General features: G+C 49.8%; 1 protein-coding gene across 1 annotated transcript; it reads left to right on the top strand.

Moving 5' to 3' along the window:
* The first annotated feature begins 2,141 nt into the window (after nucleotides 1-2,141).
* On the top strand, nucleotides 2,142-6,253 carry Irf2bpl (interferon regulatory factor 2 binding protein-like). Its single transcript, NM_145836.2, has one exon. The coding sequence runs from the start codon at nucleotides 3,059-3,061 to the stop codon at nucleotides 5,384-5,386; it is 2,328 nt and encodes a 775-aa protein (NP_665835.1). The 5' UTR covers nucleotides 2,142-3,058; the 3' UTR covers nucleotides 5,387-6,253.
* The last annotated feature ends 16,268 nt before the right edge of the window (nucleotides 6,254-22,521 follow it).

Genomic DNA, 22,521 nt, shown 5'->3' with positions numbered 1-22,521 from the left:
GTTTTTTTTTTAAAACAGAAACTGGGTTGCTCTGAGATGAAAGCAGCTCCCTAAGGGCTCTTCTCCTTCTCCTTGCAAGCTCTCCCTTCCGTTGCACTTAGAACCCAGAATGAAGATCTTGATGCTGGGAAAACGCCCGAATTGCTTCTGGAGATCAAGTGTCAAAATTAAAGTATTTCTTGTTGCTTCAACTGACTGTAATAGCGGTCATAAGTAATGATCATAATGCCTCATGCACCTTAATACTGTCACAGGTTAGCCAGTGACAGTAGCGAGATCATCAGCACTAGTGTCTGACTGTGGCAGTTTCCTGTGAGTGCAATCATGAGGTCTTCATACTGTTTGGTGGTTCATTTATGCTTCTTCAGTCTGCACAGCGACATCGTCACAGCTTCTCTATGTGGAAGAATTCAGTAGTACAGTCTGGAGTTGGACCCTAAGGGCTCATTATGAAGGGGCACTTGCATAGCACTTTATATACAAGGTTGTATGTAACAAAAAAATGGGATGCTGATAGAAAATCTTGGCCCCCTACATCATCATGTCTGGGAGTCTTAGCTTGTGTGCACCACCACCTCTCAAACCAAACTTACTGGATTTAGATCCCAGACCAGCTGCTGCAATAACTTCAGACTCTCTATTGTCCTAGTCTGCAAAATGGAATGGAACCTACTTTGTATAAGGCATTACAGGTTTAATAACATAAATACCTCTTTATATAATGTATCTATATTATAGTGAAAACAATAAGCTGAAGCAAAGGAATTACTTGCCTAGTACTTATCTTTTTACCTGTCTCAGAGTAGTCTGTCACAAACACAAGGCACAAAATGAAGTCTCCAACAACCCATCAAGCTGAGATAATTCCATTTTGCAGAAGGAAAGTATTATATAAACAGAGCTCAAGGTTACAAAGCCCGGGGTAGCAACAGTGAAGAAATTCCAACCCGGTAGGCCCAACCCAGCCTTATCAAATCCCCTCCCCCCCACCACCAGACTTCCACAGGGATTATCTTAATTTACATAAGAAAAAAGCAAACTCAATAAATAGAAAAACCAAGGGAAATGCTCTGGTCAGAGCTCAGACCAACCCTATCAGTTTTTACAGTAAGCAATGATGATGGGAGATGATCTTAGAAGAGCGAGGGAAATCGTGACCTCTCCAAGTGCGCTGGGGCAGTGTGGAAAGAAATCACAACACACAGAAGGAACTTTGAAAACTGTCTATGCTTTATTTATGTATGGTTCTAAGGATGGAGCTCTGAGCCTGGGTCATTCTGAACAAGCCCTCCCTCGGTCTAGCACCCAGTATTGTTAAATGCCCCCCCACCCCCATCCCCTTTATGAAACCCAGAAAGCCACTCACCTGTTTGGCCAATTCCACACTCCCCCTTCCCTGCCCTCCACTGCAGCTGTATTCAGAAGGTCTCTGAGTGCTCATAGCTTCTTTAGACATTCGGTCAAAATATGTTATAGAGTTCGGCCAGGGAGAGGGTGGCTCATTTAACGCCTTTCTCTCAACTCCGCTTCCATTCTTAGGCTGAGTCGCAAAAGCAAATCTAAAAAGGTAATTTCTGGAAGATTGGGGAAATGCTAATTCTGCAGGTGTTTGGGCACCAATGGTGGCAAGGAATGTAATATTAACAGGGGAGGGAGCTCTCATTGCAGATTAAATAGGTAATACCTTTATATGAAATTCAAAGTGAAACTCGTCGAACAGGGCATTTAATTTTACAGCCTGGGGCTTTGGTGGGGTGGGAAACGGGGAATCGGAAACAACACTCGTGGCTCTTAAATGTTTTGTTACTTGGGAAAGCAAGGCAGGAAAAGGAAAGGTCATCGCCTGTTTCATCCCGCCTCCCCGCCCCGAACCCCCCCTCCTCCCCGCACCCAAACCCTGGACTTGCAGCTTTAGCTCCCGGGGCCTCAGCTGTGGTACACACACCGCCGAAGAGGGGGGAGGGGAGGAGAGGGTGGAGGCGCGGAGGAGGGGCCGACAGGGAGGAATCTGGGCATGCTGCCGCGCATGCGTCTTTCGCGAGCAACAAGTGGGCTCCACAGACAGAGGAAGTGTAAAGGGGGGGGTGGGGGACTGGTGCAGAGCATGGCGGTGACGTCAGCGCTCCGCCCGGGCGGCATCCCGCGCGGCCAAGCCGGGGACAGCGCGAGCCGCAGCCCGAGCAGGAGCGCTGAGACGCGCCTCCGGAACGTAGAGTAACAATCACAACCCCACATTCCAGGCGAGCGAGAGCGGGAAGGGATGCGACCCGGGTGGAGGCGCCGAGCGAGCGCCCTGCAGCCAACGTGAGCGCCGCCAGCCTCTGTGGCCGGAGAGGTGCTCAGGCCAGGGGGCGGTGGGAGCCTGCGTGCGTGCGCTCCTCTCCTCTGCTCTCGTGTGTCTTGGAAACGGTGGCCGCGGCGGCCGGCTCCCTCCGGCGTGCAAACCCAGACGCCGCCAGCGCAACGGCCGTCGCTGCGGAGGGGAAACGCTCCTCTCTTGGCAGCCACCACCTCCTCCCCCGGCCCTCCCGGGGAATCAGCGGCTTCAGCAAGATTGGACCTGGGCACCGGGTGGCACAACCTTCTAACCCTCTCCCCGGGGCGCCTGGCGTAGAGAGGACTCAGATCGTAGGGGGACCCCTCCGCGCTTCCACGCTTCAATCACTCCGGGGAGGGGGCCAAGAGGCCACTGGCAGCCGGCCCCGGACACCGTAGCCCCCTCCCCCCAGACCCGGAGCTCGCAGCCCTGATCCGCCGCACCAGGAAGAAGGCTCCCGGTGCTCTTCTCTGGACCAGACAGCCGCAGTAGGAGGTGGGGGCGAGGAGCGTGCGGAACCCGTCGGCCGCCTGGGTGGTGGAGCCCCCGCCGAGAGAGAGGCACTGCTGCGCCGGCTGTGGAGACTCGCGCTCTCTCCTGCCCCAGGGGCAGAACTTTCTCGCTCCCCTCCGCCCCCCTCCCCCGCAGCTGGACTTCTTCCCCAGCCAGCTAGTCCTCCCGTAGGAGAAGGCGCCTCGGAAACAGCCCGGGCGGGGGCCTACCTTCCCCGAGGCTGGCATCATGTCGGCGGCGCAGGTGTCCTCGTCCCGAAGACAGTCTTGCTACCTGTGCGACCTGCCTCGCATGCCCTGGGCCATGATCTGGGACTTCTCCGAACCCGTATGCCGTGGTTGCGTCAATTACGAAGGCGCCGACCGCATAGAATTCGTGATCGAGACAGCACGCCAGCTGAAGCGGGCTCACGGTTGCTTCCAAGACGGTCGCTCCCCGGGGCCGCCGCCGCCAGTCGGGGTCAAGACGGTGGCCTTGTCCGCCAAGGAAGCGGCAGCAGCAGCTGCCGCCGCACAGCAACAGCAGCAGCAACAACAGCAGCAACAGCAGCAGCTCAACCACGTCGATGGTTCCACCAAACCTGCAGTGTTGGCCGCCCCGTCCGGTCTGGAGCGTTATGGCCTGAGCGCAGCGGCCGCCGCGGCTGCCGCCGCCGCTGCGGTGGAACAACGCAGCCGGTTCGAGTATCCGCCTCCTCCGGTGAGTCTGGGGAGCAGCAGCCACGCCGCCCGGCTGCCCAACGGCCTGGGAGGTCCTAACGGCTTCCCCAAGCCGGCACCAGAGGAAGGCCCCCCGGAGCTGAACCGCCAGAGCCCCAACTCATCCTCAGCAGCAACATCGGTGGCTTCTCGGCGTGGGACGCATAGTGGGTTGGTGACCGGGCTGCCCAACCCGGGTGGTGGCGGGGGACCTCAGCTAACCGTGCCCCCCAACCTATTGCCGCAGACGCTGCTTAACGGCCCGGCCAGCGCCGCGGTGCTGCCTCCGCCCCACGGGTTGGGGGGAAGCCGAGGGCCCCCGACTCCAGCACCTCCGGGTGCTCCCGGGGGCCCCGCATGTCTCGGGGGTCCCCCGGGTGTGTCAGCCACTGTATCCTCCGCTCCATCATCGACTTCGTCGACGGTGGCAGAGGTGGGCGTGGGTGCTGCTGGCAAGAGGCCTGGATCGGTGTCGAGCACGGACCAGGAGCGTGAGCTAAAGGAGAAGCAGCGCAACGCTGAGGCCTTGGCAGAGCTGAGCGAGAGCCTGCGCAACCGCGCGGAGGAGTGGGCCAACAAGCCCAAGATGGTCCGCGACACGCTGCTCACGCTGGCTGGCTGCACGCCCTACGAGGTGCGCTTCAAGAAGGACCACTCGCTTTTGGGTCGCGTCTTTGCCTTCGACGCGGTCTCTAAGCCGGGCATGGACTATGAGCTGAAGCTGTTCATTGAGTATCCCACGGGCTCCGGCAATGTGTACTCCAGCGCGTCTGGGGTGGCCAAACAGATGTACCAGGATTGCATGAAGGACTTTGGCCGGGGTCTGTCCTCTGGCTTCAAGTACCTGGAGTACGAGAAGAAGCACGGCTCTGGCGACTGGCGCCTACTTGGGGACCTACTGCCTGAGGCTGTGCGCTTCTTCAAGGAGGGCGTGCCCGGCGCGGACATGCTGCCCCAGCCCTACCTAGATGCTAGCTGTCCCATGCTACCCACGGCGCTGGTGAGTCTCAGCCGCGCCCCCAGCGCACCTCCAGGAACTGGAGCCTTGCCACCCGCGGCGCCCACGGGCCGGGGTGCAGCGTCCAGCCTGCGCAAAAGGAAGGCATCCCCGGAGCCTCCAGACTCAGCTGAAAGCGCACTGAAGCTCGGTGAGGAACAGCAGAGGCAGCAGTGGATGGCAAACCAGAGCGAGGCGCTGAAGCTCACGATGTCCGCGGGGGGCTTTGCGGCGCCGGGACACTCAGCAGGGGGACCACCTCCGCCCCCTCCACCTCTGGGACCTCATTCCAATCGGACCACCCCGCCGGAGTCAGCCCCCCAGAACGGTCCGTCCCCCATGGCTGCCCTCATGTCGGTAGCAGACACTTTGGGCACAGCTCATTCGCCCAAGGACGGCAGTTCAGTGCACTCGACCACTGCATCTGCTAGGCGAAACAGCAGCAGCCCGGTGTCACCCGCCTCCGTGCCGGGCCAGCGTCGCCTGGCATCACGCAATGGGGACCTGAATTTACAGGTGGCGCCCCCGCCGCCTAGCGCCCACCCGGGCATGGACCAAGTACACCCCCAAAACATTCCGGATTCCCCTATGGCCAACAGCGGACCCCTCTGCTGTACCATTTGCCACGAACGTTTGGAGGACACGCATTTCGTTCAGTGTCCGTCTGTCCCTAGCCACAAATTTTGTTTCCCTTGTTCTAGAGAGAGTATCAAGGCCCAGGGGGCCACAGGTGAGGTGTATTGCCCCAGCGGAGAGAAATGCCCCCTAGTCGGGTCTAATGTACCTTGGGCCTTCATGCAGGGCGAAATTGCAACTATCTTAGCTGGGGATGTTAAAGTGAAAAAAGAGAGAGACCCTTGAACCGCAGGGCAGCGACCTCCTTTGCCCTAGACCACCTCCTCTTCAATCTAGAGGGCCCTTCCCCCACCTGCCTCCACCTCCCCTATCCACCAAGATGTAGAATTGTGAATATAACTGCAAAAAGTTAGTCTTATGTATAGACATTATTTTCGTCGTATGTTTCTATATTTTGAAACAGGTATGTAACTTCTTCATTTGAAGGATAAGCTGGTTTGTGTTAAGCAGTATAATATTGATTGGGTCTTTCGCATCATATTCGTTAGCATTTATTTGGTGGCAGAATGTTTGCCTAGGTACAGAATTAATAGCCCTTAGCAACGACTGCTGCTGGTGTGTATTTTTGTAAATGTTATGCACTCTGAAAGGAAAACACACAAAAGAAGAGATTTTGTCGTTTTTTGTTTTGCCAAGGCCAGTGTTGCTGCCTAAAAAAAAAAATAAAATAAAATACAAAAATACAAAAAAACATTGATACTATAAAATGGTAAAAAGCGTCTTCTTTCTAAACAGCCCCAGTGTTGAAGTCTATACTTAATTTTGTTCTGTTCTGTTTTGTTTTCCTGTTTTGTTTGCAAAATGGTAAGGGGGGTGTTGGGAGGGGATGGGTGGTTTGTTTGGTTTTTTTTTTTTTGTTGCAAGTTTGTGAAGGGGGAAAATGTTTTGATTTGTTTCTACTGACCTGAATGTGTTGGATCTTCACGTGTCGTTTTGTTTTGGCTTTATTGATGCACGGATGCTTTTGAACAGTAGAGCGAAATGCTAGACATGGAGAACTTGCTCTGTTTGTCCTTTCTACATTTCTGTAGTTAACAGAACACTGTAATGTGCCTTGCAGCTTAGTAACTTGTAATAAATTCAATTGATATTAATTCTGCCCTGAGTCAGCAAATTTGTCTTTCTAGGGTTGAAGCTATGCTACTCCAATTAAGGGGGGACAACTGTTTACCTCCTACTTGGATGGAACCTGGCATCCTGGTTCCTTGGAAGGCTCTTGAGCAGGCTGCCCCACCCCCTGGGTACCAGACTGTTTACATTTACCTCCCCTGTAATCTACAGTTGCTGACTAAGCGATTTCTGTTTACTCTTAAGCATCTTTACCCAACCCCCCATACAGGACCCAGCTGCAAAAAAAAAAAAAAAAAAAAAAAAAAAAATTGTCAGGAATGCTCTTTGGTGTCTTTCCCCGGAGCGATGAGTAGATCCTGGTACCCAGTGCAGCTGTGACTTAACAAGTGGGAACAGAAGGGAGTTTATTTTGCCTCTACAGGCAAGGCAGAATTTTCTGTCCTTGCACACTTAAAACAAAAGGTGTCTGGCTGGGCTTTGCCTCCTGTGTGTAGATGAAAATGTGACCAGCCAGCTTCCTGCATCTCCTGCCATTGATGTGTCCCTTAACTGCTCCAATTTCTAAGCTGCCATCATGGACTATCCCTCTGGAACTATAGACTAAAATAAACCCTTTTCTTCAAAATTTAAAAAAAAAAAAAGCCTAGGTAGGAGTGGGGGCAGGGAAGGGTGTGAGCATCTGGGAGGCAAATGCACGTTGATTGCAAAGCGGTTTTCACCTCATTCATTATATCCCACCCCTTAATGAGTGTTTCTTAAGTCAGGACACAGCTGATCAGAGCAGACTTGGGGGATGGGGGAAAGGGAAAGAAAAGCAAAGGTTGCTTAGGTACCAAATGGAATCCATTTCACTGGCAAAGAAACACAACTATCAACTTTGTTGCTGAGCATGGTGGGGTGGGGAAAGTACAGAAGTAGCGAAGGCATCCTCTGGAGCTCAGAAGCCCCAGCAGGCACCAGACAAGCCTTTCATCTAGCTAGAGCAAGGCAAACAGTCCTGGTTTGAACCTTGTCCTTTCCTGGAGGCAACAGAGGACTAGAAAACAGAAAGGAAGCACAACAACAGGGGTGATCTGATCTGAAATTAATTCCTAGCCACTCCCCATTCCTGGCTGGGAGAACGGACCCAATCTGGATTGCCTGTCCTTGTTGGAGGAAATGATCTCCCTAAGGAGGAGTCTGAGAGCAGGAAGGTGGGAATGGGTGGCAGGAGGAAATAAACCGTGGGATGGTCCTGAACACCAGCACTATGGAGGTTTGATTGAGTCGGGATTTGCAGTTAATATACCCTTTGGATTTCTGTCCCTGCTTGGCCACCATATTGAAGTGGAACCCAGAACCCCGGTGTGCCTGTATGGGTGTGTATGTTTGGGAATGGGAATCTGTGGTGCTCTTGATGGTTCTGCAGCATGAAACATGGGAGGTGCCTGGCTCACCTCTAAGAATCTCCTTACATATAATATAAATAGATGTTCATTCCTGTCGGCTCCCTGCAAATGTGTCCTTGCGTTTTCATCTGTTGCCAAGTGTTGTATTGGTGCTTATGAGTCATGAAACCTATTTTCATCCTCCAGGGTAATTAACTTGGTGTCGGTAATGCATCGTAGACTGTAGGAAGAGTTAATTCTAAAACGCATCCTGGACCAGCAACCAATCACTTAAAGGTCTGGGCTGGCTTTTCTTACAGCCTCATTAATAAAAACCTGAGCAGGTTTCGCCTGGAAGATTCTTCAAGGTGCTCCCAACCCCCACACCAAATGTACATGCTCTTGAAATGGGTGAATCTAAGAGGGAAAAGCCCTTCCTCCCCCATCAACCAGGATGTGAGGATTGCCAGTCTGGGTGTGAACGCTGTGAGTAGTGTCTGTCCTGTTACCTACCTGTGCACACACAGGCTCCCTTCTGCCTGCCACTCTGTCTTCGTTGCTTTGGTATTATGTCCAGGAACTTTTAGAATTACAAAGCCCTTGATTACTAGTACATATGGGCAAGCGGCCTGTCATTAAGAGCTGCGAACAGTGTTGTTTTCTCCCCCTGTTGTTGCTGGGTGCTATTATTAGGAGAAGCAGCAGCTGGAGTAACGAAGCATCGAGCCGAGGATCCTGGGTTGGTTTCACTTAAGGAAGCCTGACTTGACCAGACTCAGCAGAGAGCTGTAAACCGGAGGAAGCACTCAAGAGGTCAGGGCAGAACTCTGGCTGCCAGTGAATCATACATAACTGGTGCAGTTAATTTAAGTTTACAATAGCCGTGGGCTGCTTGTTAAATGGTAGCTCTCTTGGGGCGGGGCATGATGAGTGATAAGACCCTTCTCTTTGCTGGAATTGTTCAGCACCCAGTGTGGTTGTCTTAACTAGTCTCTATTTGGTTCTCAGGTTGGTTCTCCCTTCCCTGAAGGGGTCCACACTGGACACCTAGGAAGCATTTTCCTTCTCTGGCCCTAGGGATTATGGTGTATTTCAGAGACTCACAGCCAAGCGTCTAGCTGACTGACTGTAAGCTCCCTTTATCCCTGCGTTACTTGGGCGTATCCCTACTCCAGGTACTCATCCATCTCACTTTGGTCTCAGAACCATAGACAGTGGCCCCCATTTACAGTCTATACTGTATTATTTGTATGCCTTACCTGTGAGTCTAATACAACCTTAATGATTCCTTAAGTGAATTTGGGGTGGAACCATGAAAATGTAACAGCTTTTGGAAGAATAAGCTGGTGGGTAGATAAAGCCATTTTTGATACTGAAGGCAATACCATGGAAGATCTATCTGCGGGAAAGCTCATAATTTCAAACTCTTAATAGTAAAATTCCAGCTGGGCAGTGGTGGCACATGCCTTTAATCCCAGCACTAGGGAGGCAGAGGCAGGTGGATTTCTGAGTTCAAGGCCAGCCTGGTCTACAGAGTGAGTTCCAGGACAGCCAGGGCTACACAGAGAAACCCTGTCTCAACAAACAAACAAACAAACAAACAAACAAACAAAAAAATAAAATTCCAGATAGTCCAGATACATTCTCCCACGTATCCAGGACTGGTGATAAAATGAGATTCAGTATTTGAATAGTTTGGACCATCCCAGGTAGCCAATGCTGACTTCGAACTTTCGATACTGGACTATAGGAATGAGCCCCCAGGCCCAGCTTTCTGAAATTCACTTTTGTTTCTTCCTAAACCTCATCAAGAACAGGAAGTTGGACATGGGAATGACCCTAAGGCCTAGTGAAAACCCGTTTATTTGACAAGCCTTTATTTGGTGATTGACCCCTACGGCTCCATCAATGGAACCCTGTGCTCTACCGCAGAGTTATAGCCTTAGCACCTTCTTTACTCTTTATTTTGAGACAGGGAACTCACTAAATTGGATGAGCCAATCATGCTTTGTTTTGCTTTTCAAGAGCTCGCTTTATAGACCATGCTGTCCTCAAAGTCACAGAGATCCACCTGCCTCTGCCTCCCAAGTGCTTGGATTAAAGGCATGTGCCACCACTCCCTGACTTCAAACATTTTTCCCCCCAGGGTTTCACTTTGTAGTTGACCCGGCTGGCTTGGAATTTGCTGTAGATGAGACTGGCCTTGAACTCTGAGGGACTGACCTATCTCTATTTCCTGGGATTAGGAGTGCACCATCACGCCCAGCATGACTATTTCTAAAGGGATGTAGGAACAGCTACAGTCCATCTATGGAACTTGAGTTTAGAACTCAGGCCTGTGGGTGATCCGGCTTTTAAACTCAAGGCAGGGAGAAGAGATACAACTTACCTGTGGTTACAGAGTGGCAGAGACTGAACTAGATTCCCATTTGGAAACAGCCTTAGTAGACACTAAAGTTAAAACCAACTAACCACCTGACAGTGGTGGTGCCTGCCTTTAATCCCAGGATTTGGGAGGCAGAGGCAGGCGGATTTCTCAGTTTGAGGCCGCCTGGACTACAGAGTTCCAGGAGAGCCAGTGTTATACAGAGAAACCCTGTCTTGAAAAACAAAACAAAACAAAAACCAACTAACCAACAGTCCAAATCCTCTAAAGATTCTTGGTTTAACTACATTTGTCTACCAAAAGGAAGGACAATCAATGGTGAGCAAAGTCCCCAGGGAGTGGGGCACACTGTCTTCATTAACTCTTGGAAGATGGCAAGCATCATTAGTCTCTTGGTTTTTGGTCATACCTTAGCAACGTTTCTAGTTTTCTGACTATAAATGTCAGGCAGGATTGAATTGTAAAGTCTTTTCTTAACCTTTCATCTCTGTAACGCCACACCTCCTCCCCATTTGCTAATTGGAAACTTCTGGAGGTTTAAAGACAGACAATGGACTGCAAACCCAACTAGGGACAACCATCTGGGCGAGCAAGGAAGAGAGGGTGGGGGAGGGAGAGACACTGGTGACTCTTTCTTACTCTCTCAAGCTTAGGGGTTCTTGGCTCTCTCCTTATCATCTCTTCTTGCCTGGCTGATTCTCCCACTGCAAAGAGGGAACTGAAAGAGACAGTAACAAACCAGGCTCCAGGTAGAACGAAACACACTGAGTGGCCAACCTTCAGGCGATTCTGAGAGGAAGATGTGTCATCCTGTTTTATGCGGAGATCAACTGAACACAGAAAGACTGAATTACCCCGAGTTCAAGCCCAGGTTGGCCTAGATCCTGCACTCTTCTGATATCGGTTTTTCTGCACCTTTTAGTTCTGACCTTCTGACCCCTGGAAGCCAAGGCTCTGAGCATGAGTCCCAGCCATTCCCACGGCTTTCTTCCCGGGTTTCAGTGTAAGCCTTAGAGCCAGCTTCAGGAAGACTGGAGGTGATGCACTCTCCCAGCAAGGTGCAAGGTTCAGTTGGGGTCCTGAAGCAATGCTGTTTTCCTGGAGTCTCCCTCCATTGCCTCCTACTGTGATGTCTGATAAAATAGAGATGGGCAGGGAGCAGATGATCTGGCTCCACTCTAATGGCTATTGCTCCTGTGAGGGTCATCAACTCCGCTGACCAACTCGATCCCTGACATTTTCAATTGTGTTAGTGGGAAATTGGCGCATTTATTCTTGGACCTGGTTTGGTCATTCTCCCTTGTTAGTGGACCTCAGAAATGCATCCATGAGCAGGACAGTCCCTGTTCTGATGGTCCTGAGAAAGCTCACCTTTTTCTAAGAGCTGTTAGCTGTGAGTCTTTAGTTTAGACACTACTAGAGAGACATGCCCGAGCCTCCTCACTGATCTCCTCATGGCTCTGTTTGGTCTCTCCCTACTTCAAGCCTTGATTTTGTGGCAATGAATCCTTTTCCACATGAATATATCACCCCTTGCTTAGAACGACCCTTAAGACTGGACATATAGCACATGCCTGTAATGCCAGAATTTGGGAAGTAGAGGCAGGAAAATCTGGAGTTCAAGGTGACCCTTTGCTATATAGCACTTTATCATGGGCTATAAAAGACCCTGGAGGGGTGGTGTATATAATTCAGTTAGTAAAGTGCTTGTTTAGTATGAAGGAGGCCCTGGGTTTCTGAATAAAGCCACATATGATGATGAGAGCCTGTAATCTAAGCATTTAGGAGGTAGAGGAAGATTAAAGTTTAGTGTCATTTTGGCTAACCCTGGAATTCAAAACCATCTTGGGCTACCTAAAGCTTAATCTCAGTAAAAGTAAATAAAACTAAAGTAGAAAGTTTTGCTGTTTGTTTGTTTTTTAGGAAAAGGAAAAGAAGACATCTCCCTTGGCTATAATCCAATCCTGGGCACATGGACCAAGCGTCCTGATAACAAGAGGCGGTTTTGTTGTTTTGTTTTGTTTGCTGTTGTTGTTGGTGGTGGTGGTGGTTTTTCTAAACAGGGTTTCTCTGTAGCCCTGGCCATTCTGAAACTCATAGGCCGGGCTGGTATCAAACTCAGCAATCCCCCTGCCTCTGCCTCCCTAGGGCTGGGATTAAGGGTGTTTGCCACCACCTCCTAGCTGAGTGTTGTAATTTTTAAGAAAGAATTAAAGGGTGTCTCAGTGGTCAAGAACACTTATTGTTCTTCCAGAAGACTCAAGTTCTGCTCCTAGCACCTGCACAGTGACTTACATGCATCTCTATCTCAAGGTCTAGGGAGTCTGACACCTTCTGCCATCCTCAGGCACGCACATGGTGCACATACAAACACGCAGGCAAAACACTCAACTAAAAGTTACTACATGCCTTTGATCCCTGCACACAGTGAATCTTAGATGAGGCCATTCTACTGGAGATCTAACCTAGAGATACCTTACACAAGCAAGCAAGCAAAAAATGCACCACACTTATTTATATTAAGAAAAGAAAATATTATTCCCGGCACTTGGGAGGCAGAAGCAGGCAGATCTCTGTGAGTTTGATGTCTGTCTGGTCTACAGAGTGAGTTCCAGATCAGCAAGGACTACATAGAGACCCTGTCTCAAAAGACTGAGAAAGAGAGAGACAGAGTGACAGAGACAGACAGAGAGAGACACAGATAGACAGACAGACAGACACCATGGGGGGGGGGGGAATTACAGAGCTACTCAGAAGAAAGAAGGCTCTTCTCCTTTTGTTCTACATCTTCAGCTCTCCACAGAAGGCATCACAGTGCAGTCATGTGTGAGGGCCTTCATCAGTGCTCAAAGAAGCTGAGATCTATACCACAGCTGTCCTGGGGGTTAGCACATACCAGAGACAAGGAGAACAGTATAGGATAAAGACCTGATCTTGGGTCACAGAGGCTTGCTACCTGAACCTGGGGAGTCCACATCCCCTCAGCAAGGGTTAGCTTATATTCTTTTTTTTTTTTTTTTTTGGTTTTTTGGTTTTTTGAGACATGGTTTCTCTGTATAGTCCTGGCTGTCCTGGAACTCACTTTGTAGACCAGGCTGGTCTCAAACTCAGAAATCCGCCTACCTCTGCCTCCCAAGTGCTGGGATTAAAGGCGTGCACCACCATGCCCGGCTTCGTTTATATTCTTTATAAAGTTCTGGACAAAAGGCCAGTGTGAGCTGGGAGTGGTGGCTATATGGTAGCTTGAGTGTTCTTTGGAAGGGATGGCCAGCAACAAGGCATGGAGCAGGCCAGGTATCCCCTGCAATGTTCCAGAGCCCCCCACCCCCACCCTACTACCCAGCAGCTGGCAGAATTGTACCCCAGGGGACTACCTGAAGAGCTTGGCTGAAAGGAAAGAGGGCAGGAAGAGGGCAGGGAAGGGGTATAGGTTAGGGGTAGAGAGCTTGTCTAGCAAGCGCACGAGCCTTGAATTCTACCCTTAGCACCAATAAATAAATATGTAGATAAATAAGCAAAAAAATGTATGACATTTTATTAACTAAGATTATCAGCTTATGAATTGACTCTTGATGTTTACTGTCATTATTACTATGTAGATTTTTTTGTTTTGTTTTGTTTTGTTTTTGTTTTGTTTGTTTTTCGAGACAGGGTTTCTTTGTATAGCCCTGGCTGTCCTGGAACTCACTCTGTAGACCAGGCTGACCTTGAACTCAGAAATCTGCCTGCCTCTGCCTCCCAAGTGCTGGGATGAAAGGCATGTGCCACCACTGCCCTGCACTATGAGGATTCTTATTTGGGGAACTAGATGAGATTGGTAGTCAGGAAAGACATACTATAAACAAATGAAAGAATAATAAATAAAAATATATAACAGGGCATGCTAGGAGTGGTAGTATATGCTTGAATTCTAAGCACTTGGGAGGCAGGAGGATCAAGAATTCAGGGTCAGCCTCAGCTCCATAGAAAGTCCAAAGCCAGTCTGGGTTTAATGTGACAACTCGTTTCAAGAACAAGAAAGAATCTAATGTAACCCGCAGTGGAATAACACTGTCATGTGTAATTTCTCCATTATTACGACTCATCTTTGAGGTTGGCAGTGATAGTGTTCTCCACAGAAAAACATCCCTAGTAGGTCTTGTCAGTGCCTCTCCCTCCTTCCCGAGGCTCACCCTCACTCCTTTCTGACAGCCTCCTCTAGTTTTGCTCCCTAGCCTAGCTCCCCAGTCTTCCAGGGAGCCAGGGGTTTTGGTTGTGAGGAGAATTGGAACACTTGAAGTCCCATGCCAGGGCCCAGGCTCTGGACCACCTGTAGCTCTAGCAGCCCCAGGAGGCCTGGCCACAGCTGAGAACAGGTTTGGGTGGCTGGTGGTGCCTGCAGTGCTGATGGCCAACGCTCTGGGAGAGGCGGCTGTGGAATGCTGGCCCTGTAGACCTGAAGGAATTAACTCAATGCCCTGGGCCTCAGCCCAGACTGTCATGTGACTACCTCCCACAAGCTCCCCTACCCCTAACCTCTTGTCTTCCTGGAGTCTAAGCTTGGGGCACTACTGGTCTTGGATCAGAGCCCGATGGCAGCTGACCACTCCTTGGGGAGTGGCCGACAGTCTCACTAGTTCACTCTTGGTGGGGTCCGGGTGGAGTTCTGGAAATATTGTTGCAGGGTGATAAAGGGCGGTGGCTGGGAGCATCTCCAAGGTAGAAGAGGAAGGGGGCGGATAGGGAGTCAAAGAAGCAGCAGCAGGGAGTGGTAGTCCTCCACTTCACCAGCCCCCTGCTAGGAAGCAGCCTCTTTGGTTCCAAGCCTTGGCTGCCCAGCTGGGCCTCCAGACAGTGTCTGGGAAAGAGGCCTGGGAGAGACAAAGCCACCCTAGGGCAAGAAGCCAGTACCAACCACTTCTGGTAGGCCTCAGGGACCAGGTCCCCCCCCCCCCCCAGTCTTGTGACTCCCACCTGTCCTCAGATCCCACCAATCTTGTGCAGGCAAAAGTAGGGGTGAGCATGTCTACCTACTGCTTCGGCCTCTAGCCACTGGGGCAAGAGGGCCTTGCAGGCAATCACCATTTCCTTCTTTGTTCTGTACAGGTCAGGTCAAGCCCTTGTCACTGGAAACCAGCTCAGTCAGGACCTGTGGCTTCCCTTCAACTCCTGCCCCACCTGCTGCTGAGGCCTGTTCCCAGGCTTTCTCCTTCCACGCTGTGGTTGATGGCCTGGAACAGGGCTGGGGTCCCTTAAGATGGCAGAGGTGGCCCTCTGAGCAGACAGTGAGAGTGTGCACAGCCCAGACAGTAGCTTCTGCTCTAATCCCCTCCCACACTCTCAGTCCTCCAACACTCAACTGTTGGTAGATGTCTGAGTTCAAATTCTGGCTCTGCTATCAGCTCTGAGCAAGCTACAGATCTCTTCCGGGACCTTAGCATCTTCCTTTGGGACTGATATTGTCTCCTTAAAACAGTGTGGGTGAAAAAAGGAAAGTTGATGCTCACTGCCAGTCTAGGATCCGGGGCTGCCAGTGGCGATTAGCCATGACTTTTCATTTGTTGGTTCAGGGTGTGTTTGTGTGTGTGTGTGTGTGTGTGTGTGTGTGTGTGTGTGTGTGTGTAGGAATAAGGATGGGAGGTCAGGAAGGGGGGTGGTGCTAAGCTGGAGAAATTACTCAGTGGTTTAGAACACTTGCTGCCTAGCAAGAGGACAGGGTTTGGGTTCCAAGCACCAAGTATGGTGGCTCACAATGGTCTGTAACTCCAGGTCCCGGGGTTCTAATGCCCTCTTCTGGCCTCCTCAGGCACTGCATGCATGTGGTACACATACACGCAGGTAAAATGCTCATGCATATAAAATAAAAATCAACAAAGAGAAGCTGGCATGATGGTGCACACGTTTAATCCCAGGATTCTGGCAGCAGAGGCAGGTGGGGTTTTTTCTAAGTTTGAGACTACTCTGGTCTACATAGTTAGTTCCAGGGCAGTCCAAATTACATAGAAAGACCATGTCCTGGGCTGGAAAGATGGCTTAGCGGGTAAGAGCACTGACTGCTCTTCCAAAGGTGCTGAGTTCAAGTTCCAGCAACCACATGGTGGCTCATAACCATCCTTAATGAGATCTGATGTCTTCTTCCGGTGCTTCTGAAGACAGCTACAGCGTACTTACTTATAATAATAAATAAATAAATCTTTGGGCCTGAGCGAGCAGAGTTGACCGGAATGAGTGGGGTTGACTGGATCGAGCAGAGGTCCTGAAATTCAATTCCCAACCACATGAAGGCTCACAATGTACTCATATACATTAAATCAATCAATCAATCAATCAATCTTTTAAAAAAGCAAAAAGAAAGACCCTATCTCAAAACAAAAAACAAAAAGAAGCCGGGTATGGTGGCGCACGCCTTTAATCCCAGCACTCGGGAGGCAGAGGCAGGTGGATTTCTGAGTTCGAGGTCAACCTGGTCTACAGAGTGAGTTCCAGGACAGCCAGAGCTACACAGAGAAACCCTGTCTCGAAAAACCAAAAAAAAAAAAGAAAAAAAAAAGAAAAAGAAAAAGAGAAAGAGAAAGAAAGAAGGAAGGAAGTTAGTTAAGACATAGATGGTACATGCCTTTAGTCTCAGAACTCAGGAGGAAGCCTGATCTACACTGTGAGTTCCAGCCAGGGCTACATAGTGAGACTCTGTCTCAAAACAAACAAACAAACAAACAAACAAACAAACAAGCAGGTAATATCAGAGAAAATCAATAATCAATTGTTAGAGCCACAGGGAGGAAGAAAGAGTTATTTTTATTTATGTATATGTATGGGTGCGTCTTTGTGGAGGTATGTGCACTTAAGCAGGGATGCCTGCTGGATCACAGTACCATGTGTCCCCCGTCTTAGCCAACACTGTAACTGCTAACTTTCAGGGACTCCCAGACTCCCAGGTTCCACATGTGATCTGGAAGAGGAAAGAGGAAAGGGAGGGAGCCCTGTGCACCCAGGAGAAGGTTTCCTCCCTAAGTCATGCTCTCTGGCCCTGGAAGCCACGTCCATTTGACTTGGTCGAGGCTACATGGTTTCCCAAGCAAGAAGCAGTTTGGGAACATTGTGAGTTCCAGGAAGAACGGGCTTCACGGTTCTGGGTTTTGTGGTCACACAGGAACTCAGATCCAAAGGAACAGTTTGAACCTTTGCTGACTTTTTTTTTTTTTTTTTTGGTTTTTCGAGACAGGGTTTCTCTGTGTAGCCCTGGCTGTCCTGGAACTCACTCTGTAGACCAAGCTGGTCTTGAACTCAGAAATCTGCCTGCCTCTGCCTCCCAAGTACTGGGATTAAAGGTGTGTGCCACCACTGCCCAGCATTTTTATTTTTATTTTTATTTATTTATTTATTTATTTATTTATTTATTTTGCTGGCTTCTTATGGTAGACAAGTGCTTGACACTAAACCATGGTCCTGCCGTCTTTTACTTCTGAAAACCTTAGGTTATTTTATATTTTGGAGTCTCACTAGATAGCCCAGGCTTGCCTCTATATAGCCCAGGCTGGCCTCAGACTCACCATCCTCCTGCCCCAGCCTCCAGGCTGTTAGAATTATAAACATGCCCCATTATATGCCTGACCCAGCTGTCTTTTTCTGGTTTTGTTTTTTCAAGACAGGGTTTCTCTGTGTAACCCTGTAATCCTGGTACTCACTCTGTAGACCAGGCTATCCTCAAACTTCCAGAGATCTGCCTGCCTCTGCCTCCTGAGTGCTGGGATTAAAGGTATATACATGTCTGGTCATTTTCTTTTTGAAAAAGATTTTATGTAAGTTTGTATGTGTATACTTTATATGGGATCTCTAGCTGATCTATAGGGCTGACCTTAAACTTGCTAAGTGAGTGGTAACTTTAGCTTCTAATTTTCCTATCCCTACTTCCTGAGTGCTGGGATTATAAAGATGCCCTGACTCATCCGGTTTATGTGGCACTAGGGCTGGAACCCAGTGGCATGCCCCAACCAGCTGCTGCCTCCCCCTCCCCCCTCCCCCTCCCCTTCCCTCCCTTTCCCTCCCCTCCCCTGCCCTCCTGGTAGCACAGAGGTCTTGATGCACCTCCTCTCAAGGGCAAATGCAAAGCAGAAACACCTAAACCTTAAAGTAAACTCCACGGAGATGACCAGCCAGGTGCTGACCTCTCAGTGTGGAAAAGGCTGCTTCCTCGATATTTTTGAAACACCAAGAGTTTGCCTACCAAAAAGGAAAAAAAAAAGGGGGGGGGGAGGGACCTGGAGTGAGATGGTTCAGAGGGTAAGAGACATTGCTCCTGTTCCAGAGGACCCTGGTTCAGTTCCCAGCATCCATATCAGATCCATATCAGGTGGCTCACAACTGCCTATAACTCCAGCTCCAAGGGAACCCACACCCCTGGCCTCTGAAGTCACCTGCACTCATATGGACACCCCCACCCCCCACCCCTACACAAAGGCATACACACATACACGTAATTAAAAATAAAACACAGCTGGGCATGGGAGTGCACGCCTTTAATCCCAGCACTCGGGAGGCAGAGGCAGGTGGACTTCTGAGTTTGAGGCCAGCTTGGTCTACAGAATGAGTTCCAGGTCAGCCAGGGCTATACAGAGAAACCCTGTCTTGAAAAACCAAAAACAAACAAACAAATAAATTAATTTAAAAAAATTAAAATAAAACACCCAATTTTAAAAAACCAAAGGAAATCAAAATGCTCTGATACCTTCTCTCTGCCAGTACCATACATCTGTGTGTCCTCTGCCTCTTGGGCAGCCTGACCTTGCCTGCCCTATCTCTAGTGCCAGAGACAGGCTGGCCTGAAATACCAGGGCATTGGGCCACTCTGCCCAGAGCCTTCCTGTGATACATGGAGGCCCTGGGCCAATCAGCCTCTGCTAGGGTGGTTACATCAGAAAAGCCCAGAAGGTTCGGCTGATTTCACCCCACCCCACTAGAGCTGGGAGTCCTCTAACTGGCAAGGCCTAGCAGGTTGCCCTTTATCCACACCTGCTGCCCAGGCCCCCCTACCTCTCCAAGCACGGTCCAGCTACTTACTCTTCAGGTGGGGGAGGGAAGCAGAAAGACTAGAAGCTGCCACAAACTGGCTTTTCCAGATCCTGCCTGTAAATTCAGGTTAAAAATAAAACCACGTGTCCAGGAAGGAGAGGGGAGGGTGGAGGCTCAGTGCCCGCTGGAGGCTAGGACAAGCCCGGGCTACACAGAGAAACCCTGTTCCCAGGAGGAACAACAAGCTTCCCCAGCAAGGTGGTAGTGAACCCCAGAGAAATAGGCAGATGGGGCGGGCCATCCTAGATAATTCCAGTGGGAGGTACCTTTCAGGTCACCACCCAGAAAGAGCGACCCTTTTTGGAAGGTCGCTGTAGGAAAGAATTGGGTGGGATCCTTCATGTCTTTGTTCTCTCGGACCTTCTGCTGTGGTTTCCAATTCCTCCCCTGGAGTGATCCCCACCACGGTGGAGCACCTCTCTCTCCTTGCTAGCCCTCCGTGGAGAAGCTCCAGTACCCTGAGTACCACGCCTTGTGAGCGGTACCTCTGAATAACAGGCCAAAGGCAGGAAGCTGGCTGTTGTCTGAGGAAAACACCACCCTTGAGGAAAAGGGAAAGAACGTGTGTGCTGAGGATTTGCCCACATGCTGGTTGCCTCTCACAGGGGCTGCTAGCTTCAGAACTGTCCTCAGTGAGAAAGTCTCACAGCCTGAGAGACGCCCACAACACTGGAGTCATCCTTGCACTGAAAGACACTGAGTGAAGTCTGGGACCCTGCTGCCCAGTTGTGAGGTCATTTGATCCTCACAAAATCCCTTTTTAGTCAGCAGAGAGGAAACTGAGGCAAAATTGAGCTAGAGACTGGGAATAATGGCTACATGTGTGTGTGTTTTGAAACAATATATTTTTTTCTTTTTTTGTTTTTTCCTAGACAGGGTTTCTCTGTGTAGCCCTGGCTGTCCTGGAACTCACTCTGTAGACCAGGCTGGCCTCGAACTCAGAAATCCGCCTGCCTCTGCCTCCCAAGTGCTGGGATTAAAGGTGTGCGCCACCACACCCTGCTCCACAATATTTTAAGTAATGTATATTTATTCATTTTAATTATGCGTAAGTGTGTGGTGGGTGCCTGTGGAGGCCAAAGGTGTCAGATCCCTTGGAACTGGAGTTACAAAGAGTTGTGAGCCATTATATGGGTGCTGGGAATTTAACTGTGGTCCTCTGGAAGAGCAGTCAGTGCTCTTAACCACTGAACCATCTCTCCAGACCCTTCTTCTAGGGACTTATGCCAACCAAGCTCAACCCCAAACTAGAACTGAAACACAAGGCTTTCTGCCTAGTGGCCTAGGCTCCTAATTGCTGCATCATCTGACTTGTCTGCCAGCCCCACTCTGATGACCTCTTGTCTCTTCTGTCCAGGGGGTCTCTCCAATGTCATTCCTCTGTCCCTCATCCTTTCTGACTGTCAGTCTTGGGCAGGAAGTTCAGGTAGAACTGGCTGGCAGCTTTCTAGGGAGGACAAGGCTGTGTGTGTGTGGTGTGTGATCACCTGGAAGTCGGGACAGATAGGGGTGGGGCTCAGCAAAAATAGCTAACTTGGAGAAGGCTTAGTGGGGCTGAGATTAGTGTTTATAAGTACTCCCCCCCCCAAGCTCTCTCTTCCAGGAGCTTATGTATACCTGTCCTCTTGCACTGTTTACAGTTTTCATTTTATCACCACTGTCCCAGGCACTAGCTCGTGTGCCTCCTCCCTAGGCAAATGCTCTCAGAGAAGATTGCGAAGTATTGTTGGATTTTCGGGGGAAATGTGGTGAACGGAGCAGGTTCACATTTCCTCTGTGCTGATTGATGACCTTGGGAAAGTCACCGTGGCTGCATTTCTTCTCTGTCAGGTAGGAAAAAGAATATCCGTTGAAGCTTTGTGAAGGAACCAAGTGAGGTTACGAGTGCAATAGTCTAGAATGGGAAGCCCTCGACAGTTGTGGCCTGGGAAAAGCCATGCCTCTATCATCATTGTTCTCTCTCTCTCTCTCTCTCTCTCTCTCTCTCTCTCTCTCTCTCTCTCTCAGACATGATCTCTATAGCCCTGACTGCCGTAGAACTCACTCTGTAGACCAGGCTGACTTCAAACTCAGAGATTTGCCTGCCTCTGCCTCCAGGAGTGTTGGGATTAAAGGTGTGCACTACCACACCCAGCCCTGATGTTATCCTCTTAAAGGACAAAGCTATCCACTTCATGTAGTCAGTGTCCAGGGTCTGACTGTCGTCCTAGCACTAGGAGGCCAAGGCTTAGCCAACAGAATGCTTGTCTAGCATGCACAAGGCCCTAGGTTTGATTGTTAGCACCACCAGGCTTGGTGATACACATCTGTATTCTCAGCACTTAGGAGATGAAGACCAGAGGACTATAAATTCGAGGTTATTATGCTCCATAGTGAGTTCAAAGCCAGTCTGAGACACATCAGACTATTTCAAAAGAAAGGAAGGAAGAGAGAGAGAGAGAGAGAGAGAGAGAGAGAGAGAGAGAGAGAGGTGGGGATTGGAGAGATAGCTGCACAGGCTCCTTTTGAAGACAGTGCTCCTAACATCCATATGAGGCCTATAACTACAGCTCTCCTGCTCCAGGCTGGAGTTACTTTTGGCCTCTATAGGCACTGGTACTTATGTGCACATTCCTACCCAGAGACTCACACCCATACATATACATAAATAAAAATAAGACTTAAAGAAGAAAGAACCCAGCACTTGGGAGGCAGAGGCAGGCGGATTTCTGAGTTCGAGGACAGCCTGGTCTACAAAGTGAGTTCCAGGGCGGTCAGGGCTATACAGAGAAACCCTGTCTCGAAAAACAAAACAAGAAGAAGAAGGAGGAGGAGGAGGAGGAGGAGGAGGAGGAGGAGGAGGAGGAGGAGGAGGAGAAGAAGGAAGAAGAAGAAGAAGAAAAAGAAGAAGAAGAAGAAGAAGAAGAAGAAGAAGAAGAAGAAGAAGAAGAAGAAGAAGAAGAAGAAGAAGAAGAAAAGAAGAAGAAGGAAAAAGCAATAGAGTTAATGACCGAGGTGCTGGGGATAGAACTCAGTGCCACAAGGAAGTAAGGACAGTTGCAGTTGCCTCCTGGGTTGGATTTGTTGTGCTGTGCTCTGGCCCTGTGCCTACAGAAGGGAGCTGGGGTCATTCATTGCCTGATGGTTCACTGAATCCATGTACCTTCCTTAGGGCAGAGTCACAGGGCCTAGAGTAGCCAGGAGTTACTAGCACCCAATTCCTTAACCCTGGTGTTCCCAAAGGAGAAGGGACTTCCTTCCACCTGGAAGACCTTTAATCCAGTCAGCTTGGGAGACTGAGGAAAGTCTGGTAGCTGGAGAGGGGCTGAGAGACCTGCATCTAATAGAGCCAGAAGTCCTTACTAATGACGGGGACTAAATTCCAATCTGGTTGTGGCCGGTCATCAAAATCTGGATTGTCCTTGACAAACAGGAATGCCCAGCCCCCTGAGCAGAAGCCGGGCCCCCTGGGTTACAAGAGAGGAATGAGGAAATACAACCAGGCTTAC

This window comes from Mus musculus, chromosome 12 (genome assembly GCF_000001635.26).
Source record: "Mus musculus strain C57BL/6J chromosome 12, GRCm38.p6 C57BL/6J".
NCBI lineage: Eukaryota > Metazoa > Chordata > Mammalia > Rodentia > Muridae > Mus > Mus musculus.
This window is presented reverse-complemented; position numbering and strand designations above follow the sequence as displayed.

Bases quoted from the DNA above. Each gene is read 5' to 3' on its own strand.
- Irf2bpl (NM_145836.2), top strand. From the start codon at position 3,059: ATGTCGGCGGCGCAGGTGTCCTCGTCCCGAAGACAGTCTTGCTACCTG.